General features: G+C 40.5%; 1 protein-coding gene across 1 annotated transcript in view; it reads right to left on the bottom strand.

Moving 5' to 3' along the window:
- Nucleotides 1-24,593, bottom strand: part of LOC118411665 — an 84,607-nt gene that overhangs the window by 33,858 nt on the left and 26,156 nt on the right. The window contains exons 11-29 of the mRNA XM_035814142.1: nt 23,888-23,908; nt 23,192-23,371; nt 22,727-22,869; nt 19,691-19,835; nt 18,404-18,568; nt 18,202-18,284; nt 16,949-17,135; nt 16,606-16,779; nt 15,798-15,917; nt 14,612-14,755; nt 13,689-13,817; nt 10,631-10,798; nt 10,227-10,278; nt 7,583-7,649; nt 7,148-7,281; nt 6,980-7,029; nt 6,124-6,294; nt 4,114-4,268; nt 3,361-3,474 (exon numbers count right to left, since the gene is read on the bottom strand). Coding sequence (XP_035670035.1) covers nt 3,361-3,474; nt 4,114-4,268; nt 6,124-6,294; nt 6,980-7,029; nt 7,148-7,281; nt 7,583-7,649; nt 10,227-10,278; nt 10,631-10,798; nt 13,689-13,817; nt 14,612-14,755; nt 15,798-15,917; nt 16,606-16,779; nt 16,949-17,135; nt 18,202-18,284; nt 18,404-18,568; nt 19,691-19,835; nt 22,727-22,869; nt 23,192-23,371; nt 23,888-23,908 — 2,402 coding nt within the window. The remainder of the gene's footprint in view (nt 1-3,360; nt 3,475-4,113; nt 4,269-6,123; nt 6,295-6,979; nt 7,030-7,147; nt 7,282-7,582; nt 7,650-10,226; nt 10,279-10,630; nt 10,799-13,688; nt 13,818-14,611; nt 14,756-15,797; nt 15,918-16,605; nt 16,780-16,948; nt 17,136-18,201; nt 18,285-18,403; nt 18,569-19,690; nt 19,836-22,726; nt 22,870-23,191; nt 23,372-23,887; nt 23,909-24,593) is intronic.

Here is a 24,593-nt window from a genome sequence, read left to right as displayed (position 1 = left end):
ACTAAGTGCTCATCACGCCATGATAGATATATCGTTACAGAACAGTCGATCGAGGCCATCTTTAGTTGGGTGTCGTGCGTAGTCCAGAAGTAGTAGTAGTAGATTGGTTTATTCATTCAATTAAACAAGAATGACATATTAAAAGCGGTCTTGCAGCCCAACGGGCTGAATTGCACTGCTTGACAGTCTTTTTGTATATTATTTTACACAAAAATTATTATAGGATAAGCAAATGCGAAGTATACAACTTATTACAATTCAAAATGCAAAACAATAATACGCAACACAGTCGTTAAAAGTAATTTTGAGCTATTTACAACAACATCATACATTGATGGGCTATGTGTTGATCAAGCGTGCCATATATGGGACGGCGCTGTAGTAAGCGGTCGTGCCTCTGGAACGGGAAGCCGACATGCATGCTGATGGAAAGGGTCGTAGTCCTTGGCACTGGACATTATTGGTCCACTGTTCAATGTGATTGTCGAAAGTTATTGAGATATTACCGTACAATGAAACTAAATACTATACATACCGTTTGCCTTCTGGGTCACTAGTGGAAGAATCATATCATGGCTAAACTGATCACTTTGTTTCTTTCGAGACGCCACCATACTGTATAGTACTATAATAAACTAGTGCCACAAAAAATATCATTCTTACCACTAATATCAACAAAGCAGGCATACACGTTTTTCTTATTGCATATTTGTAACATGTTTACGCAATGAAACAAAACATTGTACAATATATACTGACACGTGCCATTTCATTTCCCTTACGTATTTACCCAGACACGTCAATGAGTATATGGCAAGTTTCATGGAGAAGTTTTATTACAAATGCACGGCATAGCAGCAGTAGCTGAATTGCGCCGCCATTTACATTTATAAACATTAAAACCAGCCATGTTAAAATCCGTTCGTTATCTTGCAAACTTAAAAGCAAATACATTTGGAAGCATTAAAGAATTGTACCATAATATTGAAGGAAGAGAATTGTAAAAATAACGAAACAAAGGGTTGTCGTACAACAATATAGTTGCATACAATCAAGCGTTGTATCAATGCAGTGTGATATACATGAAGACTAGCGCTCAGTTCGGTGGGGGTAGTCACTTGTTCAGTAAATTCACAAGATATGGTACAGGCGAGTTTTTGTATCTGTCCGTTCGGCATAGTGGCATGTCCAGTTTCTCTGAGCTGCGAGTGGAACGTCCAGTCACGTGCTGTCTGGATGGAGGGAGCCAGTCCCGGAACTCTAGATCTGATCGTAGTAACGACTCCGCGAAAGTGGTGCAGATACTGATCCGTCGGTCTGCTAAGGTGCTGAGGTCAAGTGTGGAAAGAGCTGAAGCATAGTCAGTATAGTGAATTCCGAGAATGATTTTACATGCTCTCCTTTGGATTCTCTCAAGTTTTGCTGCCTGGTCCTTAGTTATAATTAGTGACGAGTGCCACACCGGTGCCGCATACTCAAGTGCGGGTCTCACATACGACGTGTAGACTGGCTTAAGGTCAGCGAGAGACACACCAAAACGCTTAAGCCGACGAAGCATGTACAATCTCCTGTTGGCTGACGTAAGCATGTTACTGACTCGAATGTTCCATTTCAAGTCGTTCTGCACCGTTAAACCTAACATTTTGACGTGTGACACGCACTTCAGGGGTTGTTCACTGATCATTAGTGGTTGCGGAGGGGGAGGTGCCGAACACCAAGATCGAGTAGGGAACGAATAGAAATGTTATGGTCCACTTTGTCAAAAGCTTTGGACAGATCGGTAGTAACAAGAGTGCAGATTGACTTTGACACTGACTTGGATTTGTAGAAGAAGTCCACTAAACTGACCAGTGCGTGTGTTGTTGATCTGTGCTTCCTTCCTCCAAACTGGCGGTGATCGAGACTTGGTGATATATCCTGTACTATCCAATTTGTCACGAAGCGTTCACAGAGTTTAGACAACATTGGAGTAAGAGAGATGGGCCGAAGTTCGTCGATGTTTGGAGGGCTTGACTTTGGCAGTGGAACCACGTTGGCTTCCTTCCATTGACGGGGTACGGTGCCTTCTTTCAGCGACGTGTTCAGTAAGTCACAAAGAGGAGTGCTCAGTTCACACGCGAATTCCTTGAGGAGGAAGGCAGGAACGTTATCCGGTCCGGGACTCTTATAAGTGTTGGTGGCACGTAGGTGTGAGTAAACCTCCCATTCCTGGATAATAGGTAACGGTTGGGCCGGAAGGAATGATGGGAGAGACGACAGATCCAGCGGCGGGAGTGACTAAGACACGTCCGCAAACTTGGCATTAATTATAACAAGTGGTTGTACACTCAGCCTTCTGGATGCTAAAGCTTGACACTGTATCAAAGCGACTTTGGCAGTTCCATATGAGTTCACTTACTTAAAATAAGGAATTTCCGAGTGTTACTTGGTAGGACAAACAGGAGGTGCTTGACTCCAGGGGCGACGTTATTTCACAGTTCCAAACTTCGCTGGACTGGTCATTACTACTAGAGTGCCTGATAACCGTATCCTCTGATAACTAATGTGTGGGGAACTGATACTGGGCACACAGAATAGAGAATAGCCCAAGAGATAAGGATACATTAAAGAACCTTGAATGGTGCGACACTCAGTCAACCCAACCGACGTCATTGGCTGCTGATAGAACAGTCTGGAGGGCAATCCTATCCCAAGCAGCCATTGCCTTCGAAGAACCCTTAACGCTGCAATGGTCAGCTGCCATAGGACGGCAATAGCAGCAATTCCTGACTACTAACCACCAGTGAGAGAAGTATGGGCGTCCGTGTGACTTTAATGATAAAAGGTTACACCCCCATAAGGAGTACACCAACAATCGTCTTCTGCTTCCAAGAACAGTAAAAACTGGGTCCTAAAACTGGTATATGGGGATTTGTTTGTTTGCAAAATCGTTGGCATTGAACATCATCAACTCACTACACTACAGTCCAGGCGACAAGAGGGCTCTCCACGCGAGCCGCAGTGTATCCTGAACGACACCAACCATGCCTGCAGACATTTCCTGCCTAAGGTGGTTGAGACATCCTGCAAACTCCGTCGCTGGTTCGGACTGAATCTTCCACTTGGCAAATCAACTAGATCATCCCAAGAAAAATGTCGTACATGTGATGATCGCAAAAATCTATTTTCACGTTATCATTGTTCATGTCGACAGATTTTTATCATCATGTACAATGATATGTCGTTTTTATGCTGTTATATTTTGAATACTAGTAATCACATGGCACGAGCACGACAAAGTCAATGCAATATAGCCCCAAGGTCAAGGACTACAAATTTGATTGTATCAAAAAGTCAGATAAACATCGTCTTCACATTTACCTCTTCACATCCAGGAATAGTTGGTTGCACAGAAGGAGTAGCCGACAGTGCTTTTGGTTTCTTGCACGCGTAGTTAGCTGGCTGGTCACAGGCAGCATCATTCCAGTGACCATTCTGTGCAATTCAAAGAGTACGATAAATTTAACATACACTGTAAGTATGACATATTCAATGAACTGTACTAAGGTGGTTATTAAGTATGTTCTGACGGCAAGTGCCTACAGTGGTGTTTCAGAGTGATACATTCTTACCAAAAAAAAAAAAAACAGTGAATCTGCCAACAGTCTACATGAGCTATTGTATTTCCTTTGACTACGCCCATTAGGTAACACTTAAGTGGGTGGATTCTGATGCAAGCTGAAGACAGCAAGACCTTCCTAACATTGAGGTTACGGATGAGAGCATGATTTACAATGAAAACAACAAACAATGATATGAATAGCGTAGAGATTCATGTAGATAAAATGTACCAATTTGGAATACATTTTGATCTGGAAATAGCTTTAATAGATAAATGATTCCAATAAATATCACATGGGGAGGTGTTTTCCAAAGGTTTAATTTAATCCTATATGCATTTGCAAACACTACTACAACTGCATGATGACAAAAAATGCCTAAAGGTAGAATTTACACTACAGCTTTATTGGAGGCCGATTCGAAGGTCAAGTCATCCAAGATACAAATGATGTAATCATTGCAAGGTTCAATTGAAAGAAATATAAAAAGAAATTCATTGATATAAAAACAAACATTGTTGTTGACTTGCACACAGTTTTCTGTGTTCCCACTCCAGTCATTAGGTTGATTGTTGTCCCAGTCTGTGAAGGTAGGCTGTAAGCCGTCTATCCATTGGAAATACATGTGGATGGACCGGTCATTCAAGCCAATCCAAGTATTGCCAGGCACTGTTGGAGATATGGTGTTACTGTCAATAATAAAGTTAATGATAATACAAATGTGACTACCTGACAAAATGTCATGCCTTTGTATATGTCACGGGGAGGTTGGAATCCAGGGGAATTCGGAATTCTTCTAGGAGAGATTCAAATTACAATATGCTCTAGGGGAGATTGGAATTCCGATCAGTCCTACGGAATTCTGGAATTCTCCTAGGAGAGATTTGAATTTTACCAGAATTAAACTGGAGTTTCAATCTCTCCTAGGAGAATCCAGAATTATCCTAGAAGAGGTTGGAATTCTACTATGTCAATTTTTTTATTCTACCAGGAGTGACTTTTAAGTTTTAAACAATACACCAAAAGATTTAATGTGCTGTATAATACTCACTAGTGTATTGTGCGATGTATACTACCCGCTAATGTATAACAGTATATCAATTTACTGCTTGATTACTAACAAGCTAAACAACAGAAGTCTTATCATTTCATCTGACGATTAAAGGTTAAGAATATGCCCGCTAGAATAGTACTAGTACATTATCTTATATTGTTGGACTTTAGATTTTAAAAATGAGTAATGAATTAGCATCCCGAATTCTACTAGGACAATCTTTGATTTTATAAGAATTCAGATTAGTGAAATTCTTTTGAAAAATTGACTCAATCATTTGACAATTATGATTTTAGCCAATTTCATAAGAAAAAATAATGCCAAAATAAACAATGCAACATAGCCTACTGGAAAAACCGGTTGAGAATATTGATTTACTAACTCATAATGGCCGTATGCAAATGTCACCAATATGTAAATAAATAAAGCCATATAATCGGCAAAATCTAGATCAGCAAGGGTTTCAGCTGGGTGTCGTCGACTCCTTCGCCGGCAAAGGGTTAGCCCTTCAGTGTCGGATATAGAAGACCGTTGTACGTAATCGAGACAAATGATAAAGAGGTACATGGCCAAAGGGTCACACTGAAGGACTCCGGTATTAATGCTGAAAGCGTCCGTTTCACCTCAAGGAGTGATCACAAACGCAGTGGTGTCCTCGTGCATGACTCGAATAGCACTTACAACAACCGTTTGCAGTTCTGTAATTTAACATATAATGGCAGCCGCCCTAAGGAATGGGGTACGTCTGGAATTGTCCCCATCCCCAAGAAAGGGGATTTCAACCTTTCAATCTTTATTCATAAAATCAATATTACAGAGCTACCCTTTAGCAGTAGTACCTTTTCGGCAACTAGACAATTGCAGAGGTATTTATTTCTCTATTATAAGTTGAATCCAAAATTTAAAACCAATGTATTTAATCGGATTCGTCCAGTCATAGATCAAGTGTTACGTACCAAACAAAATGGCTTTCGTCTAGGTAGATCAACTACTTCTCACATCCTAGCGCTTAGGCGTATCGTGGAAGAGTTGAGAAACCATGATAAAGAAGCAGTTCTAGTGTTCATAGACTTTCGAAAGGCATTCGATTCGATAGGCCGTTACAAAATGTTTTTTTTAATCTTGGAAGCTTATGGGATTCCGCTGGATGGAGTGCATGCTGTAAATTGCTGTAATATATATATAGGGAATCGGACTCTTGTGTTTTAAAATGGCAAAGTCAACTGGAAAGTTAAAGAAGAAGATTACAAAGAATAGAAATGAAGACTCTTTTGTTCGGTTTACAATTAGGTATTCATCTGTGCGTTAGGTCATTTGTTGAACCATTCAAATTGAAGGCTACTTTGGGGGAAAGTTCCTATGCTCGCGTAGGTTTTGAGGCTCCCAGAGGATGTCACCTATATATCATTAAAACAAAAGGGCTAAAGAAAACGTCAAGATGTTTGCCACACATCTGCGGCACCCCTGTACCTCCTGCCAGAAGACTCGTGAGGAGCGCCTGCTCCGTGGCGGTAGAGATGGAGGCCAGGTCTCCGCCCATCTGTCTGCAGGCCGAGGACGCGTCCTGCCAACTGCGCTGGTCGGAGGAAGTCAAGAAGCAGTTGTCATGGTAACTGGTCCATCCAGGTGGACAGGAAAGTACTGAAGAATGATACTTTTTGTCAATATTGTGTCATTATCACAAAAGTTGTAAAATGGCACTAATCGTACAGGTATAGCAGTAGTGTGCGTAGTCCAGCGGTTAGCGACCCTGTCTCTGGACCAAGAAGTCGTGAATTTGACTCCCGGTTGTTGTCGCTCATCCAACATGCACGCTACTGGAAAGAGCCGCAGTACTTATGATGGGACGTTAAGCCATGGTGTACTGTTCACTGTGATTGAAAATACCAAGGTTAATTTCCCCGGTACAATGACCCTGTAAATACTGTATATAGCGTCTGTCTTCCTCGTCATGACTAATGGAAGAGTAGCTCTTCATTGAGTCAAACCGGAACAAAATCACTTTTGCTGTCTTTCATAACCATACAGGTAGCATCATGGCGTGACTGGAAATATGATATGGAGATAAAACAAGCGTTAATGCGAAAATAATATTTATTCATAAAGCAAGGAATTCCATAATGGGTTACAAAGTGGCAGCTACTCATCACCATCGCACTGATTCTTGAAATATAAGATTTCCCATTAGATATATTATTTTGATTTTGAATGCAATTTCGGCAACATGGTATTACACTGTTTTATCGACTTGAGGTAATCAATTTGGTAGAATGTGCTGTACATCGTCGTATATGATACTAAACATTCGCAATGAGCTTTGACTTACCACCGTCAGATTGGAAGAGAAATGAGCTGTGTGCGGTCCAGTCCCCATACCTGTTGGCAGGGAAGCAAAACGTGGTGTGTTTCAGGTGTATTTTTATAGACGGAAAAAAATTGAACAAACCTCATTTGCAAAATCCTATGATAGATATCAACAGTAAAGCGAACGTACGGTAATGTAGAGATGCCATTCTGCGTGGAGCTCTGGTAGGATTGAAGACCTGCTACCTTGATTACCGTGATGTCACCTCCCTGCTCATTGGTTATTCTTCCATCGTGAATTGCTGCTCGGCAAATACTGGAATCCTATATACATGCAATTGATATTTCAAAACACAGAAGGTAACGTTGATTGTAATGCCAATTTAATGAAATATAAATCTAACATGTACTATCTCATGTAACATATACTATACATAGACTTTGTGTGTCTGTGTGTGTTACATATGTAAATAAGGTCCTGATTTAGACAATGAATGGGCAAGTTTATATTTCAATTGTGATAAACGATAATTTACAGAAAACCTGAGGAAGTGTTGTATACCTTAGTAGTCAATGATTACATGTGTTTCTCAATTTTTGTGCAAGCAAACCGTTGGCAACTTACATCAGTGTACACCCCTGTCCCTTTAACCTCTGCCGGTGTGTCAGCACAGCCAGGTGGGCAGCGAACACTTAAGACAAAAATATCAGTCTTTTTGAGGCCATTCTTTACATAAAAGGACTCTCAAATATTTTGTAATTGAACGTCCTTGATAACAATATTTTGAGCATTGCGCTCAGACATAGCAAGTTGATATCGAAACTAGCAACACTTTCGCGAAAATTGGTTGGTAAGTTATTTAGGCCACAGCACGTAAATTTTATGGATGACATCCTCTGCAGACTGCAAAAATAGTGCGATTGGGCAAAAAAAACCCAAGATGGGTGAAAAAAGCAAGATGGCTACATTTTCAAAAATAGGCACCATAAAGTTGTGATGAATGTTGTAACAAGTATTAAAGGGACATTCATGCCTGTATTCAAGACATGTACTGGTGTGGTAAAAGTGACACTAGTATGGTAGACTGGATCACCAACAAAGTTGGTAACCGCACTCATGGCTTCCATATTGGTGTCACTTTTACAACTATCCAATAAGTTTCATTTCTACAACTACAGCCCTGGAGATCCGCAAGTGTCGCTTCTACAAGTACAATTATTAGGCTACAATACAACATATTTGCTCATTTTGGTACTTTATCGGCATGTTGACCATCCCTGCAGAAGAAAAAATTTCTTGTTTTTTATCTCCATGAAAATGGAGATATAGGTTTGGGTGTGTCTGTGTGTCTGTCTGTGTGTCTGTGTGTCTGTGTGTACAGATTTTTGTAGTGATCATAACTCAATAAGCTCTGGATTACGATGATATTTGATTTGTGGGTAGGTGTTGGGAAGGCAAAGGTCAAGGTCAATTTTGGGCCCCCTGGTATGTGACCTTGGCACTGCAGAAGAAATTCATTTTTTGGATCTTTTGAACTGGATGTGCTATGGTCTTGATTTTTGGATGGCAAATAGTTTGTGACATAAGGGATATGTGATATATAGTTGGTACCCCCAGCAGGTTGTTCTGGAACTGCAGGCGCATTTGTCAAAATCTTCAAAGGGGGATAACTGAAGAAGGGAATGACAAATTTACATTATATTTGATATGTAAGTAGCTTAGGCAGAGATGCACATCATGAAATACAAATTATGCAAATTGACACTTAATTTGCATATTTATTGAGGAAAATCTGTATTTGCTATGTTTCCTTTATAGGACTCAAATACATGCAATATAATCTAGTTTGTGGCAGGTGGAACATTATCAGATACCAATGATGCAAATAATAATAAGCCTTTGATTTGCATAATTACTGCAAAAGGGCCATGATTCATCGATGTGGTAAATGATAGGACAATAAACATAGTGACCAGCATAGGTTTACAAGTGTACATAACTAAGCACAAATTATGCAAATGTGGATGTCATTTACATAATCAGACTATTTCATGGAGATCTGAGGTCTCCGAACTCTTGTCTTTTCTGAAATCAGGCGAAAATTAATGCGCGCGCTGATGTCATCCATAAAATTTACTTGCTGTGGCCTTAATCAGATGTTAGAAATTATTTTGAAAAAATAGCGTGTTAGTAAAAAGGAAATAAAGACATGTCAAGCGCGACAAAGCAACAAAATCGAAACAAGAAAAAATCGAGAAATCGATCACATATCATTCAGCAAAGCTCTTTCAGCCAATGGTAAAGCCGAAAGTCCTAAAATGTAACATTCTGCAGCGGTGTATCGCCATAAGTATGAACTAGTATGCCAAAGGCATCCCTATCCCTATTTCAAGTATATAGGGGCCAAATCGGCTTACCAGGGGCCAAATCGGCTTACCAAAGGTCGAATCGGCTTACCAGGGGCTGAATCGTCCTGGTGCCGAATTGTCCTGGTGACGAATTGTCATGGAACCGTACCAAAGACAGCAGTTCGGTTGTTCGCATTTAACAACAATGAAAGTTATTTCAAAATGCATACTATTAGATGATTTTCAGAACCATGGGCACGGGCAGGCCGTTTTGTATCAAAGAAACTGGTTGTTCCATAACATTTGAGCAGAATGCCCAGGCAGCTGTCGACAGAAAACTGGCTAAATATAGACACAGTGACATTGTCAGAAAGTTAAAATCTTTATGTCGTGTACGTAAGAAAGACAGCTGAGGGAGTTGAAGCACAGGCTAGGACACTGTGCCCTCTGCACCATAAGCAATATACTGTGCAAGGAACAACCCTGTATAGGAGTAGCCGTCCGGGCTGTTTCCGGCCGATGATATCATAAATCCTGATCACTAGTGCCATACGCGTGGAGTATATGCTGGCATCTGTGTAATTCATAAGTAGTGACGTACAAAAATGAAATGTTTAAAGGCTAATGCATAGCACTTTTTTCAACCTTGCGCCCTACGGATCTTTGTTAATCTGATTGAGGGGTCGACCAAGGTGTCTTTTTAACCTTCATCTGGTATTCGTGTTTTAAACGTGTCCCTTTTCAGTGTTTTTGTGCGAAATAAAGATGATGCTGTACACACACTAATCTACCAATTTGCAAGGCATTGTAGCAGCAAGGTGCTTTAATTTCTTTATATGATAAACAAGCAGTGTTCATGACTGGATACATCATTTCTCATGTTGTAAAACATGTTTTATATAACCAGGACACAAACTTACGTTATTGTTTCACCGTTTCTTGAATCAGCGCGAGTTGAGCAGTCAATCAAATCTGACACAAAAGGAAATTAAGATGTTAGTTATTTTCTCAGCCACCTTGATACTAAAAGATGACTTAACAATATGGACATTTAATAAACTACATTCACCTCTTCGAGTGTCATCTCGAATATATCTAAGATCAATACATTTTTTATTAATTTGGAAAATGATACGTGCAGTTTGACATCATATCATACTGGCATGTAACTTAGCATTCATCAAGACTGTCATCTTAATACCCATAATGTGACGTTTTTATGATTCTTTATATGACTACAATGCTTGCATAGGCAATAGATTAAAATATACATAGTAATTACTGTAGTAATTGAAGATTGCTTAAATCTAGCATTAATCCTTACCTGCACCTCCAGCATTTACACAGTTGTAGGTCACCTCCAGGTATTTCTGTACTCCTGAACACGGATCTCCGAACACACTGTTACTGGCCACTACAGGGCAGCTCGACTGTCCATCACAGGATGTCTTTACTTTCTGCATCACTCCTGCAGCCGCACAGTCTGTGTTTGCTGCCGAAAGTTAACACATGGAGGCAGTTATGTTTCCAAAATTCCACATTTCCTGATAACATTAAACAATAACATTATTATTCATTATAATCTTCTGAACGGTTATACAAAATATACGCCCTTCTGATGTTATTGAATATCAAACCTTACAAACCATACTCCCAGCTCTTGATTCCTGCCGCCATTTTATTAATTTAATTTCCAGCCGCACGTGCAAATACTTGATTCTCGAAAACAACTTTGACGTTAAGGGTGGAAATCAACTTCGTTGCCTGGTGGCAGCAATCAAGAGCTGGAAGATTTGTTTGTAAGATACTATATCTAATTAAATAATACGAGAAGGGTACCAAAGGTGTATGTTTATGATAGTTGCTTCTAATCAGGACCTGTTGTTTTGTAAGGACAGTCTGGATGGCCAACCATCGAATCTCATCCTAAAGAACCTTATCATATGAATAATTGCCAACCTGATGGAGTTATTTACGGATCTTTTGAAAACCTTTTCATTTCGTGCAATAGAAACCATTTTTGTGATATTTGTTTAGCATTAGTTTATTGGGTACTACATGTAATTCACATTGTCACGTCAGTAGCAAAATATACATAGTTAGGCGTTGAATTGCGGTACGGAAAATACATACTAGTAGGTGAAAGTCAGAGGAACATCAAGAATAAATGATATTTACATCTTAAATTAACTATAAAAGTTATCTTTCAATTTCAACAACTAGACTTACTAACTTTAAAATCATGTGGCATTACGCATGACATCGTCAAAGTTAATTGTACAAACAATAAAAAGACCTGAGATCTATAGTATAATGTTTATAGCTTTTAACACGACCTTCTTATCACAACATGTCATACATGGCAAAATGACGGCGGCCACGATGGCTTTTGAAACATTACCAATTTTTGTTCAATTTATTTATGCTAGCCTTTTCACAGTTCACCTACGGCTACGTATACATATAAAAAAACTGCGTAAACGCGATAAGCGACCACGTTCCACGTTTAGCTTGATATGTTTTCGCGCCTTATTTCATATGTTAACGTTACTAAATGTTTTGAATTTTAACATCTCCAGTCAGATTGACATTTCTTATTTTCAACATATTTGCGTCATTTTTCATATTTCTAGCGTAAATTAATATAGCGAGAGCAAGCTGCGACCAGATCCATTTACTTACGGGTAGCTTACAAGGAATTAAGCCAGCGGCAGGTTTCCGAATCGACATTTGTGGTCGCAGATCTTCGGAGCTTAGCGAGGACTTTCAACAAACTTCCGTAGCGATTCGAACGAAACAACGAGCGCGTTCTAAGCTTGCCATGCTTGGTTCGTTGAATAAAATGGCTGACAACTCAACTGACGCTGGGATATGAGCGTATTTCAAGACATCCTCACGGCACAACAACGTCGTATCCATACGTTGTGAATATTGCTGTGCAGGTATATCACAGTCCCAATCAAACTTGGTGTTGGTTAGGTAAAGTTTAGTTTTTTTCCATAATATAGAATACAACACGGTGTTTTCCGTATCACCCGAGGTACCAGCCCGACCGCGTGTCGGATCGCACGACGGCCGAAGGCCGGAGGGTGATCCGACCCGCGGGAGGGCTGGGACCGAGGGTGATGCGGAATACACCGTGTTTTATTTTATTTATGTCATACCCACCTGAGAAAACCACTGTTTTGATGCGAAATGCGCCAGAAGTTGAACAAATTTGTTGCCCTCGAAAAAAAAAGCATTGCAACAGTAATGTTCCAACGTCCAAATCAGGTATTCGAACTTTCGATGGCGCCGTACTCGGCCCTCTCGAAACAGTTCGATTTATTTGAATGGAGCCCGTGTGATATGCCCGGGCCGTACGGAAAGTTATCACCCGGTCCGGAACACCCGTATCGAACGTTTTCGCGTCACAGGTATGACACAATGTCATTTACCAGTACATATGAACTTTCATGCTAAGATGGCCTTAAGCTACTTGAAAAAGAGGTAAAAATCCAAAATAACAGTTTCTTTAAGAAAATTTTGATTAAAAAAATAGCCAAACCCATTCATCAAAGCTTTTGGGAGAAACGCCTTCCACATTTTGATTTCCAATGGAAATGCATATGGAAAGCCCCGTTTCTAGTTACCAAGGGGCCAAAAATGCAATCTTTACAGTGGAAAATTTTGCATAACAATTATATACGACAAGAGTCAGTTTATGTGAACAGGGTATAACGACAGTCAGTGTTCTGTCTGCAAGGTTGTTGATTATATTGAACACTTCTTTTTTGATTGTGTAAGTGTAAAGCCTTTGTGGACAGAAGTCGAAAAATATTTTCTGTTTGAATATGGATACACATTGTCATTGACAACACAAGATTACATCACATACATTGCATAACACGGTTTTACCACCATACCGTACGTATTTCATTTTCATTTTTCATGAAAAATAAAGGAGGAGAAAAGCGCTAAACGCTGTATTCAATTGATGACAAACACCACTTGTGAAGTCAACAGCCACTTCTATTCATGGTTTTATTTTTATACTGTTTACAACAAAAGATTAACGTTACCTCTCTGTGAAACATGTGCGAGATTGCCTTTCAGCACCATGGAGAGATACTGTTTCGTGACGTAGCAGATAGCAGATTTCTACATAAACCTATTACATTATGCAAATTAGCTCCTCATTTACATAACAAGCTCTGTAGTTAAATGCTGACAAACATCGCTCCAACATACAAACGGAAGTCAATAAAACCCTCCGTTTCAGGAAGGCAATCAGATTTCTCAAAACATAACTAAATTATATGCAAATTTCTTTAAATTTCCATAGTGCGTAATTGGGAATTTTTGAACTACATTTTGAAGAGGCAACTTGGCCTATGACTTACATATGGGGTTGTTTGAGCAGATGTTGGGGTCTCTCCGTCCGTAGGTGGCTGCCACTACTTCAATAACCTTCCCCGCATCACAGGAGAGTGTGTCGCCTTGCCTCTCACAGATGTGCACGAGAAACTGGTCTGAACATACGGAAGTATTCAAATGTCAAAACTGAAGACAACACTTCTTGCCAATGGCTATCTTTTAGTTGTTATATGTTAGTGGCTAAGAAAAGGGGCAGAATTTAAAAACGTAGTGTTATAATCTCTATCTATCTATCTATATCTATATCTATATCTCAATAGCCGGTATAACCTTCCTTCGGCGTACCACACCAGCTTCGCAAGCACGCGACGCGGCAGCAGCTGGTTATATTACACTGAACGATCTGTCACGCCTCAAGTTTGCACATATAGCTGTCACTATTTCTTTAAACTATCAAGCGAATTCGAAGATGCCCCTACTATGCTTAGTGATGACAAATTCCAATCTGCAGAAAGCTCGATTTTTTTCAGGATTCTGATTTGTGACGTACACTGATATGAAGGGACAAAGTTCATGGCCATGGTGTAAGAAATCAGACCTTGCAGCAAATTACGTGAAAGAATCTAGGAAAGATTCCGCCCCGTGGAACTAATCTTTTTCGGTACCAAAGTTCAAGCCGAAGGGTAAGTTAGTGCCAAGACACGGACACTGCAGTAAATTGCAACAAGATTCAGCTAGTGTAAAAAGCTTATAAGGGGTTACCACTATATTCACTATTACGTTAAATACAATCAATTGAGATAAATAACAAAGGTTATACAATTGGGATTGCGTTTGTAATCACACTTCATTTTCACAGTGGCTGCCTTGCAATAAGACAATTGACATGACATAAGTCATAACTCTCAGGCATAAGATGAAGGTGCATAGATTTGATTAAAAAAACAACCTGGTGGCGGCAGCGGTGTGGGCACAGTGGGTGTCTGGCGAGTTTTACAGATGTAACCTCGATTCTCATCACAGCTTACATCATTCCAGCGGCCGTTACTGGTTACAGCCTCCACACAGTTGTTAGTGCTGTCACCATCAGGGCCTACAAAACAAGGTTCACTTACTGCATCATGACACACGTCTGCATAACAAAATTAGGCATAATCTTTGATCATGTATTCCCCGTTCGGTACAATGGCCAAGGGGCTAGGTATTATCGCATTCGGTTGATCTTAACATTCTTTGCCAAGAAGGTTAAGATGTTTTTGTAGCGTTCGTGGGTTTGTGGGGAACACACGTCCATGCTGTCGTTTCTTACTGGGGGAGGTACTCTTAAGTAATACATGGATAAGAGTTAACGTCTTGAATAAAGGCATTAATATTTGGCGAAGGGATGTGTTTGTGGAACTCTAGTTGGATATGTAGTGGTAAACGATGGAGGTTAGTACTGTTTTGGTGGAACAAATGACTGGTGTGATAATTGTTTGTCACCTGTTTGTTGCTATGGGGTTGTTGTGATATAACAGCTGGCCATCCTGTTATGGGTGGGTGGTTTATACGGCAGCAACTGGTTCTTGGGTACGGATTTGGATGATATTTTGAATATGATATTCATCTCTACTTCAGTGCTTGCACGCTTGCTCCGGTGTTAGTTATCCACTCTGAAGTTGTGATTTTTTCCCATTCGGTACTGATATTTTGTGATCTCATAGGCATATAACCCGGATCTCATAGGCATATAACACTACAGACTTGATACATTCATCATAGAGTTTACGTAGGGCCGAATGAGGGGTTTAAGACTGAAGGCGACTTTGCGGTTTGTTATGTAGAATAATGTCTGTAGACATAAATGTGTTACTCATTACAACTTATTTCATATGCCTGGAGTTGGTTTATGAAATTTCGCCATTAATCATGCAAATTTTATGCCAATTTACAAAATCAATATAAAATTGTATTAAGCATTACTTAAGCTATCATCATCGATGATACTTTCATCCCTTCTTGACTTATTCAACTTCGTCAGTGCTGAAACGTTCCACTTACACCTAATATCAAATCCCATTCCTGACATGTGATGCGCCTTCAGCACTGTTGCGGTGGACTAAGATTATGGACATATGATTATCATAGTTTCGTACCAGAAGCCCAATTGAAGTAAACAAATGCACTTCCATCACTCCACTTCCATCCGCTTTGTGTTCCCAGGCTGTTGGCTCCGATCCACAAAGACGCAATTCCAGTGACAGAAGACAAGAGTCCTATGGATTTGCAAAGAAAGTTCAATTACTAGAGTTTGGCGACCACATACCTGCATGAAATATTTAGAGCTATTGTAAAATTTTATGCAAATGACTTAAATACATTTACATGATTTCTACATGGTGATATACATCATTTACTAACATACACATGTCACAAAATTCCCATCATAAGTCATTAAGTGGTTTGCAATTTTTGCATATACTATGCTAATCCGTTCCTCTTGCGCATATTTGGCACCTGCTTATGTTCCACCTATCATAAACTGCATGTGGTACATTTTTTGAAGTCCAGTTATGGAAAGCAATCGAATTATACCATTTCCTCATTAACTACGCAAATTAACTCCTCATTTGCATAGTATATCATTATGGACATCTTTGCCTAAGCCACCTGCATGCCTAAAATGTTGGCAATCCCTCGCTCCTTTCTGCATTTCCCCCCTGCAGTTCCAAGATTAAATGCCAGGGCTCTGACACTTGCCCCACTTTGTCATGACGCTGAAAGACCTCTATCACCCATATCTCAAGACCATGTAATGTCCGGGACAACAGATACATAGAAAAAAACTGCTGATAGAATATTCTCATTAGAAAAACTTGTTATTCAGTGGCTTACCTACCTGGGAAACTATTTACCGATTCACTCCTGGTAGGAGTTTCTGAGAGGTATATATGGACGCATTACCTGTAATGTAGAACTGCTCATGTGGAGTCGTGATGCTGAGAAGGTCTCCTCCTCTTTGTCCGCACATTGCCTGTGCTTCACGCCAGGTCAGGAAGGAGGCGCTGTTGATCTGGTAGCAGAAGTCTCCCATTGGATCCTCTTTCCAGCCAACAGGACACTTACCACTATTCCATGCTGTGAAGAAAAAGGATGGTTGAACTTTGTTGCACGTAGAAATCAATCAACTCTCCCTCTCTCTCTATATATATATGGTTGGTGTCTATCCAGCCAAAAGTCATATATATTGGTTGGTTACTATCCATCCAAAAGTCACCGGAAATAAGTTGCAAAATGCAGTCCTCACCTATAGTGGGTAGTGCTGTTGGCAGCAGAGACACATCATCTGCAGGCCTTTTACAGACATATGCACGTGTGGACCAGACCTGACCACACGGGACGTCGTTCCACAGTCCTGTGTCGTAAACAATCTCAGTACAGTCCTCATTACCCCCGGCATTGCTGGGCTCTCCTGGTTCCCAGTTTACAAATGTCTGTGTGATTACAACAGACAAGATGAAAGGACATAGCTAAGACACAAGTTTTATTGTACTTCCACAAAATTCATTCATCATCGGCATTCGCTCGCTGAATTTATTAAAGATTGATAGTTTCTGACAATTCTAGGAGTAAGTGCTAAGCCAGAGTCAAGGTCGTTGACCTCCCACCTGAAGACAGCACGTGCATATGTTTATATACTAGTAACTTAATTAGAGGCAACCAATCCCGTAGCCTGAATTAACATCCTGAACGGAATTTGGCAGCCAATCAATGAGCCTAGTGTGTAACATGGAGTCCATTCTTGCACGAAGGGTTACTTTTTTAAAATTCATCTTTGGTCAGTTGGTTATATAAAGTCTCTCAGTGGGAGTATTTTTGGACTAGTCTATTTTGCAATTTTACATGGGATGTACTAGAAGACTCCATTCTTACATAAAGGGGGCATATGTCAAATCCATTTTTTTTTTACTTTGGTGATTACGTCTAAGTCCTATTTTAGCGGATGTATTTTTGGATTGTATCATTTTACATAGGGGCATCGAAAGAAGAGTCCATTCTTGCATGGAGGGGGATTTTTCCAAATTTAGTTTTAGACGGGTGATGATTCAATATTCCATTTTTAGTGGAAGTGTTTTTAGACTAGTCTATTTTACCTTTTCATACACGGGAGACCTTTTTGCTAAGTTTAATTTTGGACTGGGTTTCTTATTATATTCAAAAAGCCGTGTTTTCAGTGGGAGAATTTATGGACTGGTCTATTGTGCAGATTCACATGGGGTGTACTGGAAGAGTCCATTCTCGCTCTGGGAATTTTCTAAGATTCATTTTTTGGGCTAACGTGTCATTAGTAGAAGTGACTTTTAAGCAAAATTGTTCCATTTTGCATATGGGTGATTTTGGAACAGTCTATTGTTGCACGGGGGGATGGCTAAATATGCTGTATTTGCTATCAAGCAAATGTCGGGGTTTCTAGTTTCATTTGCCTTTGGAAGTATACACGTTATAACTTGCGGCTGTTAGCGTCATCATTTTAAGTAAATTGTAAAGGCAGTAACTTACAGTGGACAATCCATCCAGCCATGTAAATGTTCCCTCTGTTGCCTTGTCATTGAAACCAATATTCAAGTTTCTGTTGACGTGACCTGTAGTAAGAGACAATAGTTTAATTGAAATGCCAACCTAAAGACAAATCATTACACATATACGAATGATTTTATAGATCATCTAGCTGAAAGTAAATTTAGATCAGAACAGAGCTCACTCAGAATGAAATCCTGCTCCTCTGCAGACGTCACACTGGTCAGAGTTGCGTTCTTCTGGTCGCACTCTGTCTGCGCCTTGTCCCATGTCTCCTCTTGGTTCACGAACAGGTAGCAGGAACTAAAAATTGGATGTAGTGTCCATCCAGACGGGCAGCTCTTGCTTTCTGTAGAAATGGAAGGTTTTGACATCATGTACCAGTGGTGATAATAGATCCTTTCGAATACATGATTAGCTGCAGGTACTGTTTTTGGTACGAATCACGTTTTTGACCATATCGCAAGATCCGCTGGATGGATTGGGGTGCTATTTGGCAGGTTGGTTGGTGGGGATGATTTGAAAGGTGAAGGTCGACTTTGACCACCTGGTGATTGACCTTGGTACTGCGGGTAGAGGAAGTTTAAATATCTTTGTCGTTAAATGCCCTGTGGTTTTGAGGTTTTGATGGCAAATAGCTGTTGGTTAAGTGGTGTAAATTTGGACCAGATAGCTGTTTGCTGTGGCTTTTTAGTGTCGATTACTTTTGGGTGATTTTTCGTTTGTGTTTCCGGTTTGAGGCTTGTTGCAGTTTTGTTTAAAAAAAATGTTTACACCTCTTTCCTTGATATGGAGTGATCTGGTCTCCCCTCTCTCAACCTGAGACCTTAATTGGGGACAGTTGTGATATCTGTTTTTATGTTTTTAGTAGCATGGGAGTATGTGGAAGGGGCGTTTCCAGCGCTATATCTCCATAACTAAACGTGTGATCGCGATGATATTTGGTACATGGGTTGGTGGTGGTGGTTGCCTGATTTTTGACCTCCTTGTGCTTCAACTTGATACTCGTCGGGCCTTTTTATTTTAGTGTGCATGGACATGCTGTGGTCTTGATTGGGGGGTGGGGGTGGGGTGGCGCATACCTTTCAATGTAAGTAGAAAATGGTATTTGTTTGGACACCCTTGCAGCTGCCCTGGGTCAGTTTGGTCACAACGTTCCCAACCTATATCTGCTTGGTTAACTCCACAGGCCACTGGTTTGCTTCTGTTCAGTGCTCTGTCGCCTGTTTCTCCATGGATAGATAAGGGCTAGGGTTACATTATCATCTGTACCTGAGCATTCCCTTGGTTGGAGTGGGCTATGCCAGACTGGTGTGTCTGTTTGTGTTTCTGGATATTTGTGGTCAATGAAACTTCATTACTTTATGGGACGTGGAACATCTACAGGTTCCAACTATGCAAATTAGGGTTTGTATAGTCAATGTGAACATGTCATAATTCCTTGTTTGCTTCAGATGTTAATAATACTTACGCCTTGAGTTACATCCAAGAAGCTCCAACCTTAGTCCGATGCCGTTGTGCCAAGTCTTCGGCCAGATGCGGACAAACCGCGTGACAATAGGCGTATCCAGGTAGGTGTGGACCTCAGTATTTTGGTCAGTGTTTCCTTGAAATATCTAAATGGTCAAAATGTATCAAAATGTTAACAACAGATTAGGGCCTTGTATCTTAGGTTCGTTCAGTGATAATAATAAACTTTGAAATGCCAAACGCTGCAATCTGCCACCTTCCTCAGAGAACTGCAGAATAGGTGTCGCTACCTACAGATGCGGTTTCATCAATATCTACATATATTACTAAGATGGCGCCTGTTGTCAGGAAGTCGTTGTGTTGACTGTGCCCATTTTGTCAATGTTTTGATTTTTGTGTCATTCGGAGGTGCCATGACAGCAGAACAATGCGGTTCTAATCAATAAAAAGATTCCTAACATGCCTGTGGAATTTTGGGAATTCTTGTCAAACGGTTGCTATCTATTAGGTTAGCACCCGAGGCGTCACCAAAAACTGGAAACTGTCTCTACCCCTATCTCTTATGACTCAGAACTGACGAAGCTCAGGGATGACATCAGTAAACTACGGAGCAGAATTCATCATCTAGAGAACCCTGTTTCATCAATACATGCTACGTCGACTGATGTTCAGAAAGACACGAACGAAATCAAGGATAGTCAAAGTAGACTGAAGACGAAAGTGGCCAACATGAAAGAATCTAACTCCGTGTCTACCGGACGCCACTATCAGTAGCAGCCCCATCCTACAGTATGCAGTTACAACCACAAAACGGTTCGACGCACTACAAGTTCAATCTGCTGTGGAAACTCCTAAGAATCCTAAAGACAAACTGTTGAACATCAAGTCACCAAGTCACCAAGTCCTACTCCACAAAAAACAAGACAGGGCTCCAAACGGGTGGTTCTTATTGGCGACTCTAATGCCCAGAACCCCCCACCCCCCAAAGAAGAGTCTCCAGCCGTAACCCGCAGGTTAACAACACCGTTCAAGCAATCAACCAGCGTTTGGAGTGTATGTAACGATCAAATACTTCTCTCACTGTTCAACCTTCCCTAACTCTGGGATAACGATGGTAATAATGGTAGTTCCTTCGAGAGGAACGACTACCACTTTAACGGAGACGGTGTGAAAGTCCTTACAACATTAAAAGACAGGCAACATACCCCTCGGTCTCATAATTAGCGGGATTCATAATGATGTCACACTTGATCGGAGACAGTTTGGCAGTGTAAAAGAATATCGACGACCCATGCTCTCGTAAGTCTGGTAGACATGCTATTCAAGGCTGCTGAAAGCCCAGCAAGTATCAGCATGGTTGTATCCACAGACTTCTCCAAGACTTTTGACCGGGTCCACCATAACGCTGTTATGAGAAAGCCGTTGACGAAGGGCCAAAGGCCAGAGCTGCTTCCGTGGGCTTGCAGTCTCATTTCCGGCAGGAGTCAGCATGTGAGGTACCATCAGTCTCTTTCCAAGTTGGTCCAACAAGAAACTTTGTCGTGTGGAGTACCTCAGGGAACCCTTCTTGGTCCTATTCTGTTCTTGACGCTGCGAGTGATGCTGACAACCCCGTCTGGAAATATGTCGATGACATGATCTTGAGACAAGAACAATATGTCAGCACTCCACCTTACAGGATGATCTTGATGACTTGTGCTTATGGACTCAAAGCAACTACACGTGACCTTCGCCAGGAATCCGTCCATACCACCCCCTCTCCTAATCAACGGTACAGAACTGGCTGAAGTCCCGAGCCTCAAAGTGCTCGGTCTCCATATACAGAGTGACCTCCGCTGGGACAAGCAGATTAACAACATTGCAGCGAAATCAGGAAGAAAACTCTACCTTCTGAAATGACTGAAGAAATTTAACGTCAATTGCCAATCATATGTTGCGATCGGGCCTGCTATCATCAGTGGGTCAACAACAAAAAAAGTGCCAAAATTTCCCTGCTTGTGTTAAACACAGTATCGGCCTGCTGGTATTGGTGAGTGTGTCAGTGACTTAATCAATTCCTTTTTTTGACGTCTTGTTTGGTATACAGAACATACACGTTTGTTTTTTATTTAATAGCACATTTGAGCAGAATATATTTGCCCTGTTGGCAGTTGGATGGCCGAATCAGAGCGTGGAGGCGGTAAGGAAAACTAAACGTTGACACAGCCTGAATAACTTTCAGCGTTTGGTGGTAGAGGCAGCGTCATGGTGTGGGGCGCTATAACCGCCATAGGAAAAACAAGACTCGTCATCATTCCCGGCAACTTCCATGCGGTGAGATCCTTCATCAAGTCTCAATATTCACCGCTTCAATATTGGACCAAATGCCATTCTGCAAGACTACAACACCCGTCCACACAGAGCAAGGACCATTGCAGACTACCTCCAGGATGCGATGCTGGAGTACAATCTTAGGATGGAATAGCCTTACTACGGCTTATGGCTAGCACTCGATTGAACACTTTTCGTGCTAAAAATTAAGTTGAATTTTCTGTACTTATTTTTGGTGACCCATTCACGTAAGCAGGCCGAGTGCGTGCAATGGGTATGCAATGATAATGAGTTTGATACAATTGGAAAGAAAACTAAACATGCTCCCTAATGACCTTTAATAAGTTGAAATTGAAGTTGAGCTCCGTTCAATCATGCTGGACATGAACTTGTGGAGACACTTGGATCACCTATCTGAGAATTAAGTGAATTGAAGTGAGATGTTAACGAGGTATTAACATACGGTGCCAAACGTAAATGAATGTATCATATACATAAATGGCAACTACGGATGATATCAGCGCTACAATTATCATTTACTTATGCGGGCCAAATGTGACTGAGATCGCATCTGTAAACAATGACAGCTACATTGTATGCTGCAGTGCAATGTGAACCAATCACAATTGTCCTGAGGAAGGTGACAGACAGACACCGAAACATCGATTGACTACAACATTCGGTTGCGGACAAATACTCTTATTAGTCAGATGTATGTGTTTTGTACCTTTGGCGGTCCATTGTTTTCCGTAATGATCTCCCAAGAGTGTCTATCCAGGCTATACATCACTTCATATGTGGTCACCCAACGTAGTAGGTCAAACGTGCCCTGGGTCACTAGGCCAGTCACTTTGGTTGAATACAGCAAGTCTGCAGCAAAATCATTGCAAGAAAAGTCACTGCATAAGATCTGGCTATCCTCCCCCCTCTCTCTTTGTCTCTCTCTCTCTTTCTCATATGTCTCTTATGTTTTTTGCGAAAGGGACTATTTTGCTAGTGTGTTCTTTTTCTTTCTTCTTCTTTTTTAGGAGCCAATCATAGCTTAGAACTACAGCGAACCAATCGGAGCTGACATATCAGCTGTACAGCAAATATGATTATCAGCTGCACACAAGGGCTTAAATTCTGTACTTTCGTGAAAATAGTATATATTTTCACAGATAGCTATAGTTTTATCTGTCAAATATCTCACCAATCTCCAGCCATTCGTTGACATCACTCAATGCTGCTGCCCATCCCCCGCCCCCATTGGCATCGTTTCTGGCATTGAGTCGTGCTCGCTGAGGGCGATGGTCCACATCCAGGGCGGCAGATGCATTCAGCTGAGCATCAGCAATGGCATAGGACTCCATTCCAAGGGGCTTGTTACATTCTGTGGCGTGTTGTGATAAAGGGTTGGTAATGACATTGACATTTGGAGATCCTTTGTCTTTAATTTAGGCACCCGTTCACACTTGTGAGTATGTTCAAGTCCGCATGTTTTTTTTTCTCTTGGACCAAAAGTTGTGCAGCATAATTATTGAACCAACAAAAAACTACTTTTCGGACGCAAAGTATATCTAAAATAATATCAATATGCAAATCATGCGGACTTGAATGTACGCACATGTGTCAATGGGACCTAGCAAGACACTCAGGGATTTGATGTCGTAAATACATTAATACAGAAAATTGATTTTGCTTTTCTGAGGATAGAAGGTACTGAAATGACTATGGAAATTTAACAACGGCTTCTTCTAGATGGACGGGAGATAAAAAATAGATTTTGATTTCTTGCGTTTTCATTTCAAAGATTTCAAAAATTTCATTTCAGATTTTGATTTCAAACGAAAACAAAATAAAACACAATGCCACCTTAAGACATTTGCTGTAAAAAGACAAGACTTACCTCCTGTTACCAAGTCCTTTCCTGTAGTAAATGAGAGGCAGAGGTATTAAGAAAAGGACAAGTATCAATGACATTGACGGACATTTGCAGATTTCCGGCTTTCCACATTTCATATAACGTCTAAATGTTATTTTACAGATTTTGTTAGGTTATGTTGATTCAATTATAGGGCCGACATCCGCACAGGTCAAATTTCGTCTGTTTCCAAAAATATATGACCATTGTACGAAAAAGCTGCAAAATTATTGGACATATACTGTAACTTGCAAGAAAATATCGGAAAAAGAATAGAGTTTTCTGAAACGCATGCAAAGACACTGTAGAGAATTTTTTGATTATTGAAAATTATTTCTTGGAAAAAGAAGATAATGTCATGAATTTAGATTTATCTGGTTCATAATATGTTCAGTATTAGTGAAAAGCAGTACATACTGTGTTTACGTTTATTTTTACATTTAACGTTTCAGTTACAGATCTGTCACAGATTTGTCCCAGACATGTCCCTTATCGGGACTGCGTATAGAAAATACGGGTGGCCTGTTTGAGAAGAACAAATATACTGCCTTCGGGTTAAGCCTTAAAATTCTCTTTTAAATCAATTTCAAACATCACTTTAATCAATAATTGATGAATTAATTGACATTTTGAAGCAAACTATATTACAACAAGACTCTGTGAAGTTAATTATTTACTTGATTGGCTATCT

Source organism: Branchiostoma floridae, chromosome 3, assembly GCF_000003815.2.
Source record: "Branchiostoma floridae strain S238N-H82 chromosome 3, Bfl_VNyyK, whole genome shotgun sequence".
NCBI lineage: Eukaryota > Metazoa > Chordata > Leptocardii > Amphioxiformes > Branchiostomatidae > Branchiostoma > Branchiostoma floridae.
The sequence above is the reverse complement of the archived record's forward strand: the minus strand, read 5'-3'. Positions and strand labels throughout refer to the sequence as shown.